General features: G+C 40.0%; 1 protein-coding gene across 2 annotated transcripts in view; it reads left to right on the top strand.

The window, feature by feature from the left end:
• Positions 1–21511, top strand: part of IQCH (IQ motif containing H) — a 187126-nt gene that overhangs the window by 18996 nt on the left and 146619 nt on the right. Inside the window, exons 4-5 of one of the 2 annotated variants that reach the window (XM_037054202.1) lie at positions 2615–2732; positions 12790–12906. The exons of the other annotated variant lie outside the window; for it this stretch is intronic. Of the exons in view, the coding sequence (XP_036910097.1) occupies positions 2615–2732; positions 12790–12906 (235 nt within the window). The remainder of the gene's footprint in view (positions 1–2614; positions 2733–12789; positions 12907–21511) is intronic. 2 annotated transcript variants of the gene reach the window in all.

The following is a 21511-nucleotide window of genomic DNA, read 5'->3' on the forward strand; positions in this document are numbered from 1 at the left end:
TTTTGAACTGTGCATCTGATAGGTTGGCTATCTCTTGGTTGCTTAAAAGTATAGGCTCTAGGGCTTTGATTTGTTTTAATTGAGCCATTTTTGGTCAGGTCTCATCTGTTATGTATGAGGGGCAGAGCCCTAGGTGTTCACCAGGGCGGGGCAACCTGCGTGGCTGGGTTGTGGTGCTGTATGTGGGGGCAGGGTCAGAGAGGGAATAATGGTGCTTGCTCTGGTCTCTCTCAGATTTTGGTCCCCTCTGCTACTTCCCACAAATAAACGGCCCTTCTGGTGCTGGTTCTTGGGTGGGTGGACTCGTGTACATTCTAGGACCCTGTGGGTCTCTCCCACAAACTCTCATGTGAGGCTGGGAGTCTCTCCTGGCACCTCAAACCCGGCAAGTTTTTTCAGTAGATGATTTTACGCTTTATTTCCCATTGCTGGGGCTCTGGGTTGTGCGGTTTGTCTCACTGCCCATTTTTTGTTTTGTTTTGCCTGGTTTATCTGTGCGCAAATATGTCTGCGGTCAGCCAACCACCTTGCAAGTCTCACTGGATTTGCTCGATTCTTCCCCACCGCCTTTTCCTGCCGGGACCCCTCTCAGCCAGCTGCCAACTTTGACCCTCTTATGGGTCTGGATGAATGGTTTGTTCGGTACAGTTCATTTTCTGTCTGTTCTGGTTGTGTTTTTGTTTCTAAATTTTTATTGTCCTTAAATTTGGTTGTGCGAGGAGGTACAATATTTCCACCTACACCTCCATCTTGGCCAGAAGTCCCCTATTTCTTAGAGTGTTTTTGATTTCTAGCTTCCCCTTTTGATTCTTTCATAGTTCTCATCTCTCTGCTTACATTACCCATCTGTTCTTGCATGTTGTCGTCGGCTTTTCATTGGAGCCCTTAGCATATTAATCTTATGCTAAGATGCTTATTAATTAATCTTATGCTAATCTTATGCTTATTAATTTTAAACTCCTGGTCTGATAATTCCAAAATCTGTTATATTTGAATCTGACTCTGATGTCTGCTTTGTCTCTCTGGACTTTTTTGCCTTTTTGCATGCCTTGTCATTTTCTTGTTGATGTATTAGGTAATAGGAAGTGAGATAAGTAGGCCTTCACCTGGTCAATTATGCTGTGTGTACTGTCTGCTGTAACTGTAGATGTCTTGTCTTCCCTATTGTCTTTGGGTTTCCCCAGAACCTCCTTCCTAAATAGAGTCTGAGCCTTGCAGTACTTTCATCCGTAGTCCTCTGCTATGCAGAGGCTCTATGGATACAATGTGTGCTGGCAGAGAGCATCCAAAATCCTACGATTAGGTCTCAGTCTTTTAGTGGGTCTGTGTCCGTGGATTGTTGCCTTCACAAATTTTTCTCAGCATATCCCCCAGAGGGGGCAGAATTTAGCTACGTGCCCTTCTTCAAGTCAGATAAGGCTTCCGTACAATAGTTTTCCTGGAGAGCTTACCTTTACTGCAGAGAACAAAGGACAGAACTCCTCTGGGAGTGTTTTGAAAAGATTTCTTTTCCCTTCTCCCTGTTGGTAGCAGGGGGGGATTTTTCTCTGACTTTTTACCATGAGAACATGGTGGGGCTCCTGGAGGTAAAACTCGTGAAAGTACAGCTTCCCCCACGGCACCCCCGCCTGGCCTCCAACACTGGGCCCTTCAGAGTGTTTAACCTTCAAGCTAATTAGCAGCGCCTCCAGTGACTCCCAGTTGGAGTTTAAGTTCTCCTCCCAGCACGTGTTCTGACAGCGGGCCTCTACTATTAGTCTTTATCTGCCGCTCTCTCCAGTGTCCAGGGCAGCAGTTCTCCCTATGATCTAAATTCTCTAATGGCTCTAAGAAGGGTTGTTTTTGGTTTGTTCACCATTTTTCCTTGTTGCACGGTTGGGAGTGATAACATCCAAGCTCTTTACACATTGGGGTGAAACCACAAGTCCATAAATTGCTCTCTAGTGATAATTTTCCAGAAGTAGGTATCACAGCAGAATCAAGAGATTGAGTCACTGGGGGTCGAGTTTTATTGATCTTAATTATGTTAACCATTTTAAAGAACTGCTTTTAAATTAAAAATTTGAAGGCACACATATACTCATACTTACTACTGCATTTTGTTTTACATTGCTCTTCCAAGGAATTGCCCATCTCTTAGTAAGGACCTTTAACCAAATCTGATCCTTAAGTTTTTGCAATTATACAAAATAGTAGAGGTTTAAAGAATGTAAGTATGAAGTGCTTGGTGGTTCAACCATTCTGAACACATTTAACATTGGCTACCCTGTGGTTTGACTTTATTAAACAAAAGACAGCATGTTGTATCTTTGTTTACTGAGAAATGTTTTCTAGTGCAGTATTTCTGTCAGTCATGTGCCGTATGAACTCAGCCAGAGACAGAGCTTTCTATTCATGCCGCAACAGTATTTATCAGACTTAGACGTTCATATGCTTAATAAACAGCTACAGTTTTTTAGTGGTAAAATGCTAAAGATTGGTCTAATTTATTGTAATTACCAACATAACATTTCCTGTAAAATCTAATTTAACCAGATGTGTTGTTTTTAAATTACAATTTGTGAAGCTTTTAAGATAGCAAATTTGACTTTAAATTCTCCACCCCCCCCCTTAGGTTGCTTCCAACTGTAATTGATCAGAAATTATTTATTTTCCCTTTGGAATCTGAGAATAAACTTTGGCAACCCCAGAAACAGCGCAGTACATTTCCACATGCCTTTCCAAGAATCAAGGTAGGAATACAGAAAGAAATCCTTAGAAACAGAGTAGATTCAGGCTTGCTAGAGGCCAGGAGGAGGGGAGGAGGGGGAGTGCCTCTATGAGTATCAGGTTTCTTTGAGGATGATAAAAATGTTCTGGAATTAGACAGTGATGGCGGCTGCACAGTTCTGTGAACATACTAAACACCATTGAATTGTACCCTGTAAAAGGGAGAATTTAAGGGGTATGAATTCTATCTCAATAAAACTATTAGAAAAAAATGTATAAGTAAAGATAGGAAATTTGCTTTCTGTCTAAATGAGGAAACGTCATTGTTTGGTTTTTTTTCACACAATGTTCATGGCATGGTCAATTTCTTTGACGACCTTTCTTCCGAAAGCAAAATAAATCAAAACAGAGAACCTACACCTTTTTGAACAGAGCCCTAGAAAGAGAGTTTCCAGAATAGAAACTTTCCGGAATAGAGCTCAAGGGTTTTCTGGCCCTGACCCGCGCGGCGCGTTGGTTGGACGTTGTCCCGCAAAGGGAGGGGTTACCCCTTAGATTCCCCGGTCAGGGCCCCTGGCGGGGTTGCAGGTTTGGTCTCCGCTGGGGCGTGGGGGCGGGGGGCGACAGGTCCATGCTTCTCTTCGCATGGATGTTTCTTTCCCTTTCTTTCTTTCTTCCTCCCTTACCCTATCTCTAAAACTAAATAAATTTAAAAAATGTTTTTGAAAAGAGAGTCTTCTGATTTTGCGTCCTTGGAGTGTTCTTTTGATTTGACTCCTGTTTCCTCTCTGACTCCCCAAAAGTAAATATTATAATAACAGCTCACCGCTTTTGAGTACCACGTGTTGTCATTAGTGCTTTGGAAATACTAACTCTCTTAACCTTATTATCATCTTCATTTTATTGATGAAGACAAGGTACAGAATGTTAAAGAAACTGGCCAAGACAACACAGCCAGTAAGTGTCAGAGCCAGCACTGTGTACCCAGAAATGTAGGGGTCCGGAGCTGTCTCTTAACCACTGCAGTGCCCTCTTTTAAATAATAGCTTCATTGAAATATAATTTACATACCATAAAATTCACTCTTTTAAAAAGTGTTTGATTCAGTGGTTTTTAGTATATCCAGAGTTGTACAGCCAGTATAATTGTTTATATTAGCTTGCATTTATCCTTCATCACACTTGCCACAATTGGTAATTAGATATTGAGTTGTATGGGTTTTAAAAACAATTCCTATATAAATTTTTAACAATTCTTAATAAATTGTCTGTCTTTCCACTAGATTATAAGGAGGGTAGGATCCATGTGAGTTTGTTCATTGCTCTATAATTCCAGGAGACTCTCAATAAGTGTTTGTTGAATGGATACATGAAACCACCAGAGTGACTCCTCAGGGTGTACTCGTCCCACATGAAATACCGGTACTAACCAGGCTTGTCTGCCATTGTACTTGTCACAAATACCTCTGCCATTGTATTTGTCATACTGGGTTTGTTTGGCCACTCTGGAATACTTAGGGTGTGCCAAGGACTGTTAGAGGCACACTGGGGTGAACGATTCAGACCGGGTCCCTGCTTTCATAGAGCTTCTATGCTAGTGAGGGGAGACAGCCCACTGGTAAGAAAATACCAGAGAATCACATGGGCTTTGATGAAAAGAGAATGCTGTGATAAAGGGAGCTTACACTTCTTATCTTCCTTACTATTAGGTATCTGTTTCAGTTAAATTTTTATTATTTTGCCAAGAATCTCAGAGGCCCACAGTTGGTCCACAAGTGGAAGGTTTGAGATCTCTGGTTTATAAAGACAATAAAATAAAATATCTGAAATTAGGACTGTTGTCCAATGTATAGTTGCTTCATTATTCCGGGGACGGGGGGCGGGGAAACTATGGCCAGAAGTTGACTTTCCCAAGAGAGTTTTGAATCCTGTCAAATGATTAGAAAGATAAGGAATCACACGTGCTGAGTATAACCCCAGTCCTTTGAAACGCTGTGAGCATGGGTGAGGCTCGTTTAGAAAGGGGCAAGGCTCTTTCCCATCCTGATTTCACCTCCAGGGCCTGGATCCCTGTTGTCACTTTATTTCTAATATCAGTGACATCTGCTTAACAATGCGTAACCACCGACACAAAGGGTAGCCCTCGTTTTGCACTGTAAAGTCAATGACAAACGGTGCTGTTTCCCCAGCTGTTCCAGCAACTCAAAAGCTTGTATTCTTAAGCAGTCGTGAAATCCAACTGGGATATTGCCACCTTTCATTGCCCACAGCCAACCATGTAAACTAGGTAAACCCCAGCTGCTTCTTTAAGCTCTCTCTCCAAAGTTGATAGCTGTCTTTGGAATTCCATTTTACACCGCACTCTCAGCCCCCCAAACTTTACATGACAATTAGGAGTTGCTCAACTATAATTAAGCACCATAATTAAGAATTGTTGATTGATTTTCTTTTACATTTGAGAAAGCCATATTCTGATGGCTCTTCTTTATAGTGTCACCTTCGGTCCCTAACAACACCCGCTAAACCCTCTTTGGGGCACCTTGGGCACAGGTGCTCATCAGAGTCAAGGGAAGGGTTTTAAATAAAAAGCAAAAAGACAGGGGAAAAGGAGGAAGAGAAGGACAAAAAGCTTATAAGCCAAGAGAGTATTTGATTTCCTCGTTGTGTGTGGCAAGTTAAGTCTGAAGGCAATTTGAAAATAGAAATTTCTAAACTCTTTAGATCAAAGGACCAACTTAGAAGCATGATATAGTTGGTTGTTTCTGGAGAGGAGAAAATAAAGCCACTCCCTGCTTGAGAGTTATTTTCTGTATTTATTCCACAAAATGGAAGCTTTATCAACCAAACATAAAATTGTGTGATTTGGTAGAATGCGCATGTGTAACACCTGTGTCTTGACTGGAAGAATCTTTTCTTTAGTTTTGTGAATTGGGATCTAATTGAGAAAGCAATTCTCAAAATTTGATTGAAACTAAAATTGAGGATTTTTAACATGAGGCACCACATGGTGAGAGAACAAAGAAGGCAAAAGCCGGGCAGGTAAGGGTTTCTTCAGAGATTTTCACTGAGTTATCTGTGGCTAACATCAGGGTGGAAACCTCTGCTGATAAGCTGGTGGTTGCATTTCTCCCCACTGAGCGGGGAGAAGGGACGGCCCACAGTGAGCTGGCCACGGGAGCCGTCTTCTCATTAGAATGGAAGCTCCATCTGTTTTCCTTTTTTATGGCTTTAAAAAAACTTTTTATTATGAAGATATTCAAAGAAACCAAGGATAGTATGTGAATAACCATTCCTCCTTCACCTAGATTTAACAATTGTTAACCTATTTTTCATTGAAGTGTTTCAATAGAGACCTAATGACATTTCCCTTAATGTTTTACCATGCATCTTTAAAAATGAGCATATTTCTACCTACCCACAATATTATCACATCTAAAAATGTAATAATAATTTTTCAATATAACAAATAACTAACTCATACTCCGATTTTCCCAGTTATTTCCCAAATGTCTCCTGCTCTTTTATCCAAACCCAGACCCACTAAGGTTCGCCATTGCATTTGATTCTTTTATTTAAGTCTCTGTTAATCTAAAGCAGAGAGACTCTGTTCCGTCCACTGCTATACCCAGTGCCTAGACAGTGTCCAGCCTGGAGTAGTATCTCAATGAATGACAACACAATGGTTGGAAGTATGGCTTTGCATCCTGTGCCTTGGCAAATCACCTCACCTGCCTGTGCCTCGGTTCCTGGTCTTTAAAATGGCTGTGACAGTAGCACGTACCTACCTCATAGGGCTGTTGTAAGGGTGAGCAGATTTCAATCTTCATAACAGTGCCTCCATACATGGTAAGCGATCGTTTTGGGTTTTTTTAATATTTTATTTATTTATTTTTAGAGAGAGGGGAAGGGAAGGAGAAAGAGAGGGAGAGAAACATCAATGTGTGGTTGCCTCTCATGTGTCCCCTACTGGGGACCTGACCTGCAACCCAGGCATGTGCCCTGACTGGGAATCGAATTGGCAACCCTTTGCTTCACAGGCCCGTGCTCAATCCACTGAGCTACACCAGCCAGAGCAAAGTAATCATTCTTTTAATTTTTTTATTATTGTTCAATAACAGTTGTCCTCACTGCCCCTGCCATTACTCTCCCCTTCCCTGTACACCATCCCCCGCAAACACACATTCTTCTTATTTGTTAATGAATACTGGTCAGCCGCTATTACCTACCTAACATTGTGCCAGGCAGGCACTATTTTAAGCATCACCAAACTCCTCTGCTCTCATGGGTCTCACATTCTAGGTGGTGTGGGGTAGGCATTAGGAAAACAAAAAACAATTTGAAAAGTAAATATGTAGTATGATGGCTGGTGAAAGAAAAGCTGGGGGAGGAAGGGCTATTGGGATGCTCTCCCTTGTAAGATGACACTCGTATAGAAATCGGATGGAAATGAGGGAGCAAGTCATTGGGCCATTTGGAGGAAAAGCATTCCAGGCAGAGGAAACAGAACATGGGAAGACCCTGAATTAGGAGTGTGAACAACAGCAAGGAAGCTGGAGAGGGATGGGCTAGGGGAGAGAAGTAGGGAAAGTAGTAGGGGGCCAGGCCTTGTTGGCCACTGTGTCACAGAACCCCGCCAATGCTGCCCTGGCGCAGCTGTGGGGCTCCATTTCCCACTACCAAGGAGCATGACTCCCAGTGCAAGAGTTTGGTGAAAAAGGAAAGGGGTTGTTTACTTAAAGGTTATGCAGATTTAGAGTAAATAGCAGATTTCTGCCATCAAGTCCTGCTCCCTTTAAAAACGCCCAAAACACACAGACGTTGCCAAACCAGACCAGTTGCAGAACACACCACTCAGAGGTACCATCTTTTAGAAAAGCAGGAGTCTGCAGCTTGGCATTCCCTGTCACACAGTTCAGCTCCATTTGCCCACTCTAATTTAAGTGCTCACCCGGAACTTCCTGTGCGACCTCATATCCAGCCCTTCCTATAATGTGTTAGTGTCAGCCATTTTTGCCAGTTCCCCAGTACCTTTTACTTTCTTTAAACTACCATCTTTAGTCAGGGCAAAAATTCCCAGTGATGCACAGACATCCAGGGTGGGCATCTGCCCCTCGCCTCACGTGCAAGCGCCATATGAGCTCCCCACCCATGTCACTGATACATATTTAGAGATAATAAGATAATGAATAATTACATTTGAATTATACTTTACTTTTTTTAAAAAATATTTATTTATTTATTTATTTTTAGAGAGGGGAAGGGAAGGAGAAAGAGAGGGAGAGAAATATCAATGTGTGCTTGCCTCTCGCATGCCCCAAATCGGGGACCTGGTCAGCAACCCAGGCATGTGCCCTGACTGGGAATTGAACCAGTGACCCTTTGGTTCACAGGCCCACGCTCAATCTATTGGGCTATACCAGCCAGGGTATACTTTACTCTCAAATATGGCTTTTTATTAAGAAAATTTATTTTTGAATAGACACAAGAATAGAATGAAATCTATGCAACCATCACCAGCCTTGGCAGTTACCCTAATTTTACCATTTGTATACCATTTATTCCCTCCACTCTTTTTGGTGTTGGTGAGGTCTTTTAAAGCAAATCCCAGGCCTCATATCGTTTTACCCTTACATAGTTCAGATGAAGAATATATTATGTTAAATGTATCTTAAAATAGGATCACACCTAATGAATTCAACACTGCATTAATACTGCATAATTCCCAGCCCACGTTCAGTTTTCTGTTTGACTTTCTACTGTTGGATGTAAAGAAGGTCCACACATTGCAATTGTATCTCATTTCATCTATAACCGTGTCCCTGACTTCAAAAAGTATCATTTATTGGTTGAAGAAACTGGGTCATTTGTCATGCAGGTTTTTCCCACAGTCAGAATTTGGTTGATTGCAATCTCCTGATGTCATTTTACATGGTCCCCTGTCTCTAGTACTTCCTCTAGTTTTACCCAGAGGCTCAATCAGATTCAGGTGACATCTTTTTGGCAAGAATACTTCAGAGGTGGTGTTGTGTCTTTCTTTTTATAGCACATCCAGAGATAAATTCTTTTTTCTCTCTTAATGGTGTTACCATAGAACAGTGAGTCCACGTGTATTACCAGCTTGGTCTGTCTCATATAAGGTTCTCCATCGCCTTTCACCTATGTAGCAACTATGGACATTTGCCCAAATCTTGTACATTATTTCATTAGGAACTGTGTAGTGGTGGTTTGATAATTCTATCTTTCCCCCTTCATTTATTAATTTCTATGAAAAACTTTCCCTTATCAACTCTTTGGTAAATCTTAAAAATAGATTTTCAGAAAAAGCAGAAAAAATGCTTGATTCTTTTACTTATAAAGTCAAGATTAAATTATTAATTGTATTAAGTTTTATGGGGAGATAGGGAAATTGTATTAAGAACTTGTGGATTTTTTTATATTTGAAGTGTTTCAATCTATTGCAGTTGTTATTATTTGATGAGTAGAAGCCCGTCGCAAGTTGACTAACTGAATAGTACTTTATAATTTGCAAGATAGTTAGCATACATTAGTCATTTAAACCTTACAAACAACTCTGTGAAGGTAGGCATTAATACCAATTTTACAAATAAATCTAGAATACATAGCTTGACCCAGAAGTTGTACTTCCATTAAATATAATAATGGTTGAAAGAATCAGAGTGTTAAAGGAAACTGGATTTTTTTTCCCTTTTTTTTTTCTGGTTTTGAGATTAAACAGCAGATATCTTTAACCAGCAGGAACGTGATATTAAGCAATATACACTTTAGAAGGCATTACTTGTAACAAACATTGAGAATGATGTTATGCTGATAATACTATAACTTGGGAAATAGCCTGCCTCAACTTTGTCTGCGAAGCATTTCAATTTTGATTACGCTGTGTGGGATCTACTGCTCAGATGTATGTCATTTGATGGGCTGCCCGTGTCTGGGGAGCTGGCATTATACGCTGCCTAGTGTTTTTAATTCAGAACTTCTTCTAAAAGAAACCTTAGCCTCTTGTGTTCAAGCCCTAGTTTCAATAGCATAAGCCATTTCTTTCTTATATAGCTTTGTGGGCATAGTAATAAAATAAATACCACGAAACCACTGATGAGATGAAAATTGAGCTCCCTGCTTCTGTGCAGCCATGTAGGTAAAACAGTAATTGGCTCTGATAATAACTTTTGTTCTTACCAACCAAAGTCTAAATGAGAGTCACATTTGATATATCTGCTTGTAATTACTCTCAAAAGGAGAGAATATGAAGTTTGGATTATTTAGTGACTCAAGATAGATTAAATAAATTGCTGTCTTTTCTTGACCAATTTAAGGAAAATTTCTGAAATTATTCCTGATATTTATCTTACTGTTGGTAAAACAATGATCATCTTTCAGAGCATGTTTTCCTGCTTAATGGATTGATTAATTTTGTTTCTTACATCTATAATTGTTTTTCTTGGAAAATCTTATAACTGGCTCTAGTAATGCAGCTTACGCTTATATGTATTTCCCTATACATCTCAATAGATGTAATTTGTAAAATTGTAAGATAAATTTAGATTGTGAATGTATTTGATAGTGATTTTCAGAGAAACCATTTGATATGTTGATTTATTTAGATGTAGTAAACTCCTTTATATGATTTTTAAAGGGAAATTAAATCAAGTATGCTGCATATTATTTTGGTATATACATACTTTGGTGCCAAAAGAGTAAATACTAGAATATTAATAATTTTAAAGGACATTTCCCATGGCTTTAGAAGCCAACTAATAAAGAACTGATATTACAACCTATCATTTCTGTTGGATTTCTTTTTATATTTTGATTTCTTATGAAAAATATCTGTGTCAGGGCCAGAAATGTAAAATTGGGCAGAAAACTGGATTTTAATGCCAATTTTAACAATAATTCTGTACTCAATCATTTCTTTCCTATTCCAATCCTGTAGTCCCAGAAAGTTGATGGAGCATAATAAAACTAAGAAAACTGCTGTGGTCCACTACCAATGATCCCAGAATTAAAAAGTTCTAACAGAGCTTAGACATGGTAGATAAAGTTATTACCATCGATTATATCCAGAATACACATTTTTTGGAAAAATCCTAATTACAGAAACCACATCCAGTCAATATAAACATATTAGTAGTGTCCCAACCCTTTGTAAAATGAAAATTATTCAGAAAGTTTAATGAAGAAAAAAGGTATGTTCCGGTACTAATTTCAATAAAAGAGGTGCTGAGCTTCCGTGCAGACACCTGGGGTCGTGCTGTGAGTGTGAGTCAGCCGCAGAAGGAAACCTGTTCATAACTAGGCCCAACATTATTGTCCTCACTGTGTGTACTTTAAGGGGAAGGAAATAGGCTTTACTTGCAACCTGTGTTCGTGCACGGGTTAAATCAAGTGGGCAGTTGAGTACAGTTATTTGGAGATTTGATTTAAAAACTGCCATTAAAAAAAATAAAAGGAAGGTTTGGAGACTGTGTTAAGAAATAAGTAGACACCTTGGCTGGCGTGGCTCAGTGAATTGAGTGCCAGCCTGCAAATAGAAAGGTCACCGGTTCAATTCCTAGTCAGGGCACCTGCTTGGATTCCCAGCCAGGTTCCCAGCTGGGGGCCTTGTGGGAGACAACCCACTGATGTCTCTTTCACACATGGATGTTTCTCTCCCTCCTTTCCCCTCTAAGTAAATAAAGTTTTAAAAAATTAGACAGCATACATTCTGTAAATAATTTTGTAGTCTTTCCCTTCACTTGGCCTTAGGCACAACCAATTTATACATGCTTAGGATTAAAGACATAACTGGGTTATGAACTGATCTGATTCCTACAGGCATTGTAACAAGATTACCCTCAGAACTAAGATACTTAACTGAAAGGAAATCAGGTGTTTTAATTGCTTACGATGCCTCCTTTTAAACATTATAAAGACCACATATTTACAATTCATACGAAATGCCCAGAATAAGGCACATCCAAGAGATGGGAGGATTAGCAGTTGCCAGGGGCTGTGATGGGAGGAGATGGGGAGTGATTGACAACGGGTTTGAGGTTTCTTTGTGCAGCGATGAAGACATTCTGGAATTAAAGAGGGGTGATGGTTGTACAATTTTGTAAATCTGCTAAAAACCACTGAATTACACACTTTTAAAGGGGTGAATTTTATAGTATGTGAATTGTATCCCAGTAAGAAAGTCACAAAACTTCAGAAACTGTTCGTAATACCCTATTTCTTAAGTGTCAACTCGCCGTTGGGCATCAAATCATGCAGTGCCAAAGCAGGAGAGGGGGTGTGTGTGAGAAGAGACCATCCAGCCTGTCACGTTTGGAAAATAAAGAAACTGACTTCCAAAGAGGGAAGGTGACTTACCCAAGATCACCCGAAGGCAGTCCAGGGGGGAGCAAGACGGGAACCCAAACCTTTCCTGCGCCCTCTCCACCACCCTGGTGCTGCCTACACCGCTGGTTGATGTTTGAGCATCTCAGCTGTAACTAATTGGAGTTATTTAAAATGAGGAACACATGGTTCAAATGAGAGCTACTTTTATTTTTTTCTAATGAAAGCATACATTTTTCCTATTCAGAGCAAAACTCTCTGTGAAGGAGTAAATAGATTTCTTGTGGTAAATTTACCAAGTCCAAACAGATTTACCTGTAAATGCCCCTTGAGGAAAGTGCTACATTAACAGACCAAGGGAGCCCTCTACCTGTGTGTCTGTAGTATAGATTTCCTTGGCCAAATCCTTGACCTGGGAAGCTAAAAATAAATCGAAACCAGGTATTCTAGTCCTTTGTCCACCTTGTTTAGCTTCTGCCTTTGTTTTCGGGAAAACAAATGCTGTCTGAGGAAGCACTTGTGTGAGCAATAGGATGCACAGAGGAAAATCGGCAAAGTTCCTTTTCTGTGAATAAATGAGAACAATTAACAACGTAAATAAAAGACCCAAATATATATTTTTTTCCAGTGAGAATTGCATGAAAATAATTATTTTCAAAGAACTTTATACTCCTTTGAGGATGTAAAATGTTAGTAAGCATTTTTGTTCCTCCAGCATGAAAGTTTCATTGTTTCTTTGTTTCAGCGAAAGATAGGGTTGGATGTGAAAATCATGCAGGATCCTGAGCACGCCCACCACAGAGCTGCCATAAACGCACACTATGGAATCAGTTTGCCATTTATTAATCAGAGAAAAGCATCTGTAAGTAATGAGTTGACTTAACGAGCCCTTATTTTAAAAAAAAAATTCAAAGTAATACGTTAGCTGTGTAAGATAGAATGTAGATTTTAAGTAAAGACTTTGATCCTTTTGTGTTTAGAATTTAATGGAGTGGCTTTCCTTCTGTTTATAATTAGAAATGATTAAAAGGAGTAAACCTATTTTTAAAAGATCCATTGGTAGTTCATTCAAATTTCACTGTTTTATTTGAGGTTCCTAAATAATCTAGTACCATAATTTTAACAAGGATAAGAGAATTTAACAACAAAGAGAATTAACAGAGAAATTTTAAGTACTTTATTTCTTTGGTAATAAGCTTACCACCAGAAAAAATCAGAAGGAAACGAGCACAGCATCAGCTTCAATGGTATATACACTCATACAACACACGACATTTAATAAAACCATTCTAAATCTGACGCATGCAGGGATTAATTCTTTAGGTCAGCAAAATGACGACAGGGAACAAGAATCGCATGGTGGTCGCTTTAAGGCATCTCAGAGTCCGCGCCTGCCTTTACCATTGATGTTCTGGAAAGTGTCCCAAAGCAAGGACTGGATTCTGTCTGTACTGTGGGGTTTTCTTAGGAAAATTAAGAGTAATGCTTCATTTAATTCAGAAGTTCTTTAATTTGAGATCATTTCTAATACTGAAAACAGTACCCAGGAGACATCTATACATTTTTAAATACATTTCTAACCTCTGGCTTCTCTCAAAAGCTCTTAAATGTATACTTAGGTGAAGTCAAAACTAAACACCAGATTAATTTTAGAATTAAATTGAAAAACCATTTCTAACCAGTATAATAACCTCTTCGATGAATCTTTCAAATGTCCTGCATAGGCATTTTCAACTGCCTGTTTCATTCATGTAACCCTCTACTATATTTTTAGTTGCTTTATATGTGTTTTATGTTCTCTTAACAGGTTTGGTTTAAGAGCACTTTATCATGGAAATACTTTTATAGCCTAAGAAATAACCAGAAAGTTAGATATTTTTATTCCTGCTGAAACTTTATTTAAAATGTCACTGTGAATAATATGAAAGGATTTTTATCCGCTCCCATGAGCCCAAAGCCCTTGAAATAAAAATATTATTTCTCTGGCTGTAGAGACAGAAGCAGATTTATCTTTTGTTGTTGTTGGTTTTCCCCCTTCAATCTAGAATTAATATTGGCTTAGCTGGTGGAATGCTGAGGCTTTGTAGCCCAAGGCAACCGCTACATCTCCTGCAAACTTTTTCTGATGAGTATTGAAGTTTAAAAGGGCACAACTCCAGATTTAGAGAGGGTTATGCTTTGCTTTAATGAATCTGAGTGATGATTCAGGCATAAATAGGAATTCAGAATTATATCTGAGATTTGAGGTAGAATCTTAGTCATTTATTATGTATTTTTTTCTAATTCCCAAATAGGCTCAGTACCTTGGCCATTGTGCCCATGTATATTGAACAGAGGATATGGGAAAGCTCCTTGCCTTAGCTGACATATAGATGGTGTATGCTCATTTGTTTTATTAAAGATTAAAAAAATAAAACTTGACTCCGTAAAACTCTACACCAGAGCATTTAAAAATGTGTATATATTAGGTACATTTTACTCAAATTGACTATTGGCATTTCAATCAAAATAGTTGACGCTATCATTTTATGTTGATATATGTGTGTGTGTGTGTGTGTGTGTACTAACTGAAAAACAGTAATTTCATTTTGGATGTATAAAACAGAAGCATTGTGCAAAAAGCCCTATGAAAGAAATATTCAGGTGTTTGGTCGTAGAGCACTGGGGAATAAATACAGTTGTGGTTTACCGCTTTGAGAAATGTTTTGAAAGCACTTACCCAAACTGAAGCACCGTGTTTGGTGTTGCGATGTCTAGTTAACTAGAAAAGCAGCATCAAGGCTGATTGCTTTGTAGAACTACTCAAAGCACTCGGACGGGTTATTACTGGGCTGCCGAGGGCCATGTGCTTCCTTGCTTTTGAAACTCGAGCAGCTTGTCAAAAGCCTGTAAGTGATCTTGGGCATTTTTTGGTGGAGCAAACTTGAATATGAAGCTCATTTACATTAGTAGCTCCTAGAAACTAGTATTTCTTCATTTTGTGGCGAAGTGTGTCCTTCCCGATCATCAGGGGCTGATGCAAAGATTTGTGCCTTGAAAACGCGCATATCCCAGACACGCATGGACACACACACACACTCATGCCTGCAACAAACCCGCCTTCAGCACATTATATCCGACTAACTGTTGGTGAGGGCAGTTTACAGCAAAATATTAAAAGTGAAACTCACTGATGAAATGTGCCTAATAATTATACTCCCTCTATCAGGTTTCTGAAAAGGGCCTTGTATGTAGGGAGACAAGAAGAAATCTCTGATTATTTTTTGTACTTACTGGCATTTAGCTCCAGTTAGACATTCCAATGCAATACATTAAAAGATCTAAAGAAAATTTGATGTTGATTTATTTTTTTTAAATAAAAGGGTTTCTTAAAAGGCTTGAATCATGTATCTATTAACATGAATTTTAAAAGAACGATTATGAATGCATAACAAAATAGCCAAACGAAACATTGCTTTGAATTGCTGCACAAATAACTCTGATTATAACTGTTGTGACCTAGAAAAGAATCATAAAAACATTTTTCTTTTTGGCAAGATATGAGTTGCTGTAGAATTATACCAGTTCTTTGGCCCCACTTTCCAAGTAAATAAATATATAATGCAATGTAAACTTAGAATCTTTTATTTATTCATGAGGTTGAATTTAATACTATTATGATTTTTAGATTTTTATGAGTCATATGTTATGCAGTGTTTTTCACTAACTTAGTTGGGTAGCAACCGCACTTCACAAATCATGCTTTCATTCTTCACTGTTTCACTCGGGGTGCACATAGTAATCTCCCCCCCTAAAAGCACATTCATTTCTGAAATGATAAAGTAATGGAAAATGAGGCAATTGTGCTAATGTCAAATGATTAGAAGAAATGCCAGAAGTCCGGGGCGGGGGTGAGGAGGAGGGGCTGGGAAGGAAGGGCTATTTCAAAGCGTGAGTGTGTTTTCAGCCCATGCACATGGCCACAATTACAGTCACAACATAATTTGGCAACAGTGGCAGAATTAGATTTAAACAAATTGATGTCACACTGCAGTAATTCAGAATGAGCTTGTTGCATTTATAAAGCACAACAAGAAGCAGAGTGAATTAATAAACCCTTCTTGTCACTAAAAATAAAAAAGGGAATAATTGCTGAGATGGAGCTAACTTAACAGATGACTATAGTCAGCATCCTTTCAGCCTAGATATGGGAAAGTGAAGGTCACCCCCATCTCAGATGACAAAGAGGGAACATTTTGTTGGTAAACAAATTAATCTTTTGAAAGGTCGCCATTTGTTTTAAGTTTTTATCCAGTTCTCGTCATCTGGAATCAGAGACTGACTGTCATTTCGCCAGGCAGGGGTGCAGCGGAAGCAGACAAAGCTGCTTCTGTCCGTATCAGCACTCCTTGACAAAACTCGGTGCCTGATTGGGATGCTATGGGCTGCTGGTTTACAGCTGTCTCCGGACAAGAGAGGAGGCCCACCCCTGAATTCCAATAAGATGGGCCTGCATATTCCGCCTGCTGTAAGCTGGCCCTCTGCCCACAAGTAAAATGTATCGCAGTTCCAGCCAGCAATTATCTCTTTTACTTCCTTCTGTGCTGCTTCTGTTCCCCTTTTCCGAAAACAGATGTGGGTATTTATTCAAGTTCTGCATCTCTTCTTTCTCACACCTGCCGGGGCAGAATTTTGACAGAGGTAGAGTTGAAGGGAGCCAGCAGACAACAATCAGATGTGATTTCTCTGGGAGCAGTTTAAGAAGAAAATGTTGATTTTCCAGAAAATGTGGAGTCAGCATCTTGGTCCCCCTCCCTTTTCCCAGGAGCATTTGGTAGATTAAATTAGTCGAACAAAAGGAAATAGCCTTAAAGACATTTAGAATTGCCATATCCTGTTTAGGACGCACACTGGTGACCCAAGGACTGCAGTGGCCTCGGCCTCCACAGCACCGCCGCCTCCATCATCACTGAAGGCCGAGCGCGCTCTTCCAGTTGCTTAGACAGGGTCTTCAAGGAAACAATGGCCTCTCATGTTCCTGACTCTCAGCCTACACACGTGTTCCACCACTGTGGTGATGGTGCTGGCAGGAGTGCCATGTGTCGCCTTTGTGGGACAATGGGCGTTGGCTGGAGCCTCAGCTAGAGGCTCTGTACCCTCACTAGAGAATGTTCATAGAAAATCTAGCTGTCATGAGTTCTCTGATTTCTCTTTTTTTACTTATGTAACTTTAGAGAGAGGGGGAGGGAGGGAGAAATGGAGAGAAACATCGATCAACTACCTTGTGTAGATGCCCCAACTGTAGACCGAACCCACAACCTAAGCATGTGCTTTGACCAGGAATTGAGCCGGTGACCTTTCTGTTTGCAGGATGACACCCTACCAACTTAGCCACACACTTTAGGGCAGTTCTCTGACTTCTGAGAATGCTGTGTGTCTGGGTTTCTGTGCTGAGATCCTGCATGCATGCCCAAAGCAACCCTATGCTGGACTCCAAGCCTTTTTCAGCTGTGGTGATTCTGGACCAGACTGCCTGGTGTGAATTCTTACTAGATGCCGGGTCGGGGAGGGATCTTCCAGAAACAACCTCCATTTCCTCATGTGTAAATGTCCATAATTAGACTATCTCAGAGGATGGTACTGAGATTTAAACGAGATGATTCAAAGCACTTCAAAGGTCCTTGTACAAATAAGTACTCTGAAAATATTAGTTATGACTATTGGCAATTTGCACACATATTGTGCCGTGTTCTATACTGTCATCTAAAACTTGCGTTATTGTTGGGGTTGGGGGAGAGAAGCAGTACACACTGAGGTGCTTTCCAGTCTGCAAGTGAAGTAATGATTCCTCTGGCCCCCAGTAGCCCCGGCTGCCCAGAGCATCCTCCCACTGGGCCACCGAACTGAGTTTGAATGAAACACTGGTGTCCCTGGATTCCCATAACAGCCCTGCCACTGACCGGCTGTTTCCAGAAGCAAGGTGCCTACCTTGTTCATTCTCATTGTCCTCATTTATAAAGTGGGGAGGCTACATGGGAGGCAGTCTGGTGTGCTGGGAAGGACTGGAGTCTAGTGGACAGAGTGGGGGTCCTATCTGCCATTTTCCAGGTGTGTAGCCCTAGGTAAGCAAATTAACATCTTAGGTCCTCAGTTTCTCCTGCAATGCCAGGACAGTGGTGGCTATTAGGCAGGGGTGTTATGGGAATTTAGATAATATATTAATACTGCTGGCACATAATAGGCACCTAATAAGTTGGCTGCCTTTCTGAAAAATGAATTAATATTAAAAACTTCATACTTCCTCCTCAAACCTGTGCATCCAGGAAAGGACCTGATTTGGCTCCCTCCATACTCCAGTACAAAATGAGCGATAGGTTTAATGCTCTGGTTTCCAAATTGTTGAAAGGAACTCCGATGAATTTCAGAAAGGCTGTAAGCATTTAATTCATATTTCATTTTTGTGATAATTACAGTATGTTAAAGTGGGATACGAAACCACACACAATACTCCAGTGAGATGCCATCGACGGGTCCACTTGTGCCGTCAGGTTCACTCTGCGAGCTCTTGGACACAGGCACGTGCATGCAGGTGCCCGTGACCGTGCACTTGTATTTGAGCTTTTTATAAAGGTATTTGTTATGAGATAGGGTGCGTCTTTGTACTACTTATGTTTTAAAATGCATTTACCTTCTCATATAAACTATAATAATCACACAAATAAATGAATAAAGATCTAATGACCCAGTACTCTTGTACTTGTCAAGGCCTTAAAGCAGTGCCTCGCCCCTAGCAAGCACTCAACACGTGTGTCCTGGCATCAGCATCACAGCACGTGTGTGCTGCCGGTCACTCAGAGCCAGGCAAATCCTCTGGTGCACATGCGTGGCACAGCGTTAACGGTCAGCTGTACGACTATGCTAGTACATGGCGCATCGTGACGATGCAGCATTGCGGATTGTTTCGTTGCTCATTTAGGTTTGGGTCGGCACTCAACCTGATTTGAAATGTGCTGTACAATCTGCACTTGGCACTGTAGGGTTTCGGTGTTACTGTACAACTGCAGATAAAAGAGCAGCGATAAAGCATCATCTTAAAATTTGGACTCAATGTACAAAACAAAGCAGAGTGTCTGAAACTGAATACCGGAAAGAGAAAGGTGCCGAGATTCCCAAAAATGATTTAAATGGGACATGATGAAACATCTGAAAACATTAAAAGATACATTTGAAAGGTACTTTTGGTCATTCAGACCTTCAATTATAGCACTTATTATTAAGTGTGCCACACGCTATGTTAGGCACTTATGTCCACTGTCTTCTTTAACCCTTGTACCTGTACAACAGATGCAGCTGAAAGATTCTTTTTTATGTGTTGATTTTAGAGTAAGAGGAAGGCAGAGAGCCAGAGACAGGGATGGAGACATCATTTTGTTGTTCCACTTATTGATGATTCTTGTATGAGCCCTAACCAGGGCTCGAACATGCAACCCTGATGTACCCCGGCCACACTCTAACCACATGAGCTACCTGGCCGGGGCCTATATGCAGTTGTTAGAACCATTTGACACTTGAGGAGACCGAGACTAAGGTTTAGCTACTTGCCTAAGGTTATGAAGTATGTAAAGAGTCAGGATTCAAATTACTTATGAAATCTACCTGTCAAATCTCCCCAAATTGAATACTTAACAGTTACTCCTTAATTATTAGAACATGAGTAGTTGTCAGATATTGTTAGGAATTCTGTTTTCAAATAAAAATTCCCATTCTTTCTTAAAATTTCTGAATTCTTTGAATTGAAGAAAATCATGAAATTATAGGTACAAATTGTTAGCTATTTGAAATTACTTACATATTTACATGAGGATTTTCTCCATCTGGTGCAGGTAAAATAAAATCGTGTGCTGTGATGGATGCAAAGTTGCAGTTGTTACCTATGACTCTTAACTTCTTAATTTGCCTTCATCAGAACAGCCTCATTGTTGCCAGTGCTGATTTATACATACACACACAGATATAAATATATATAACTAATATGCAGGGTAGGGCAAGAGTATGTTTACAGTTGTGAGTGCATGCAACAGTTTATTCTTGTATTATTATTTATTAATTATTGTATTATTTTCCATATGAACAACTGTAGGCCTATTTTTGCCCCACCCTGTATATACTTATTTGTATACATATAAAACCAAATATAAAATCATACTAAATTCTTATAAAACTTTCATTCACTTATATGTCAGCATTCTACTTAAGGTTGCATTTAAAAAATAGATTCTGTTGCTGAAAATTAATTTAAAAATCTTTGGCATTAGAGTATTACCTCTCCCATGAGCTTTTGCTTTTTAACAAGAGTAAATCCTCTATTTAATTAAGCCAAAGGAGTTAGACTCCATTGAGGGATTTCAAGCCTGAGTGGACAGGGGAAGGGGCACGTGGGAAAGCGGGAGGAGAGCCTTCGCACTACGCTGGGGTCTTCCCAGGTCAGCAGCCACCTGCTGACGGGGATCCCTGGTGGGACCCAGTGCCTGTGCACTTTGGACTTGAGTTTGGTATTTGTTTGACTTCATATTAAGAGGTTATGTTTCTAAACTCATAGATTCACTTTGATGAGCCAAAAACTAGGGAGACAGAGGAGACCGAGTCAGCTTCATAGTAGATCTAAGGCACAAGGGACCCATGGGATAGAACTGTGTTTTAATATCACTGGTTTCCAGTGTTCATTCGTTTAAGCATTTATAAAAATACCGTTCTGAGAAGGGGTCCTTAGGCTTCACTGGACTGCCCAAAGGGGTCCATGACCCCCCGAATTAGAACTCTCTGTGGTAGGTCTCCTTTCCATCCACACAAATAGCCAGTGTGGGGCAAAGTACATGTCAAAAAAGAAGAATTTAAAACCCTCTTTTCCTGTGGATGAAAGATCTATTCCTCTCAGTCGATGGTGCAGGAAACCTACCAAAAAGTAGATGTATCTAGACTGCCATTCCAGATTTTCGTAAGAATTGCATCTTCCTCGAAGTCATGAAGTCAAAATAAAACTTCATGCTTTCATCTCACCGCTGTTGCTTTCTATTGCAAACAGGAAAATGGAACAGCTACAGAAGTGGTAATGTTTATAGTATAATAGTGTTCTGTTTAACATGCAGCGAAGGAGAAATACTACGGCAAGCTGCCCAATAGCATTAGCCACAAGAGAAATGGGCCTAATAGAAGTGTTTTTATCATGGACCAGGTTAATTATCCCCCGAGAGGTACTTGAGGTGAATAAATACTATTGCTGTGTTCTCCAATATTCTAACCCATTGTACCTTAAACTGTACTTGAATTCAAGTATACATTCCTAGTCTTTTAAAACCTCTTTGGCAGAACAGAAGTAAGTACCCATAGACTAGAGTGATTCACCATATACTTTCTTTAAAAGCATAGCCTCTGAATCAGAATGTGTAACGTAAGCCCAGAACATACCTATTTTGTGGCGATCCCTCTCA

The sequence above is a fragment of the Sturnira hondurensis genome, unplaced genomic scaffold, assembly GCF_014824575.4.
Source record: "Sturnira hondurensis isolate 20B ecotype Veracruz unplaced genomic scaffold, ASM1482457v3 Scaffold0008196, whole genome shotgun sequence".
Classification (NCBI taxonomy): Eukaryota; Metazoa; Chordata; class Mammalia; order Chiroptera; family Phyllostomidae; genus Sturnira; species Sturnira hondurensis.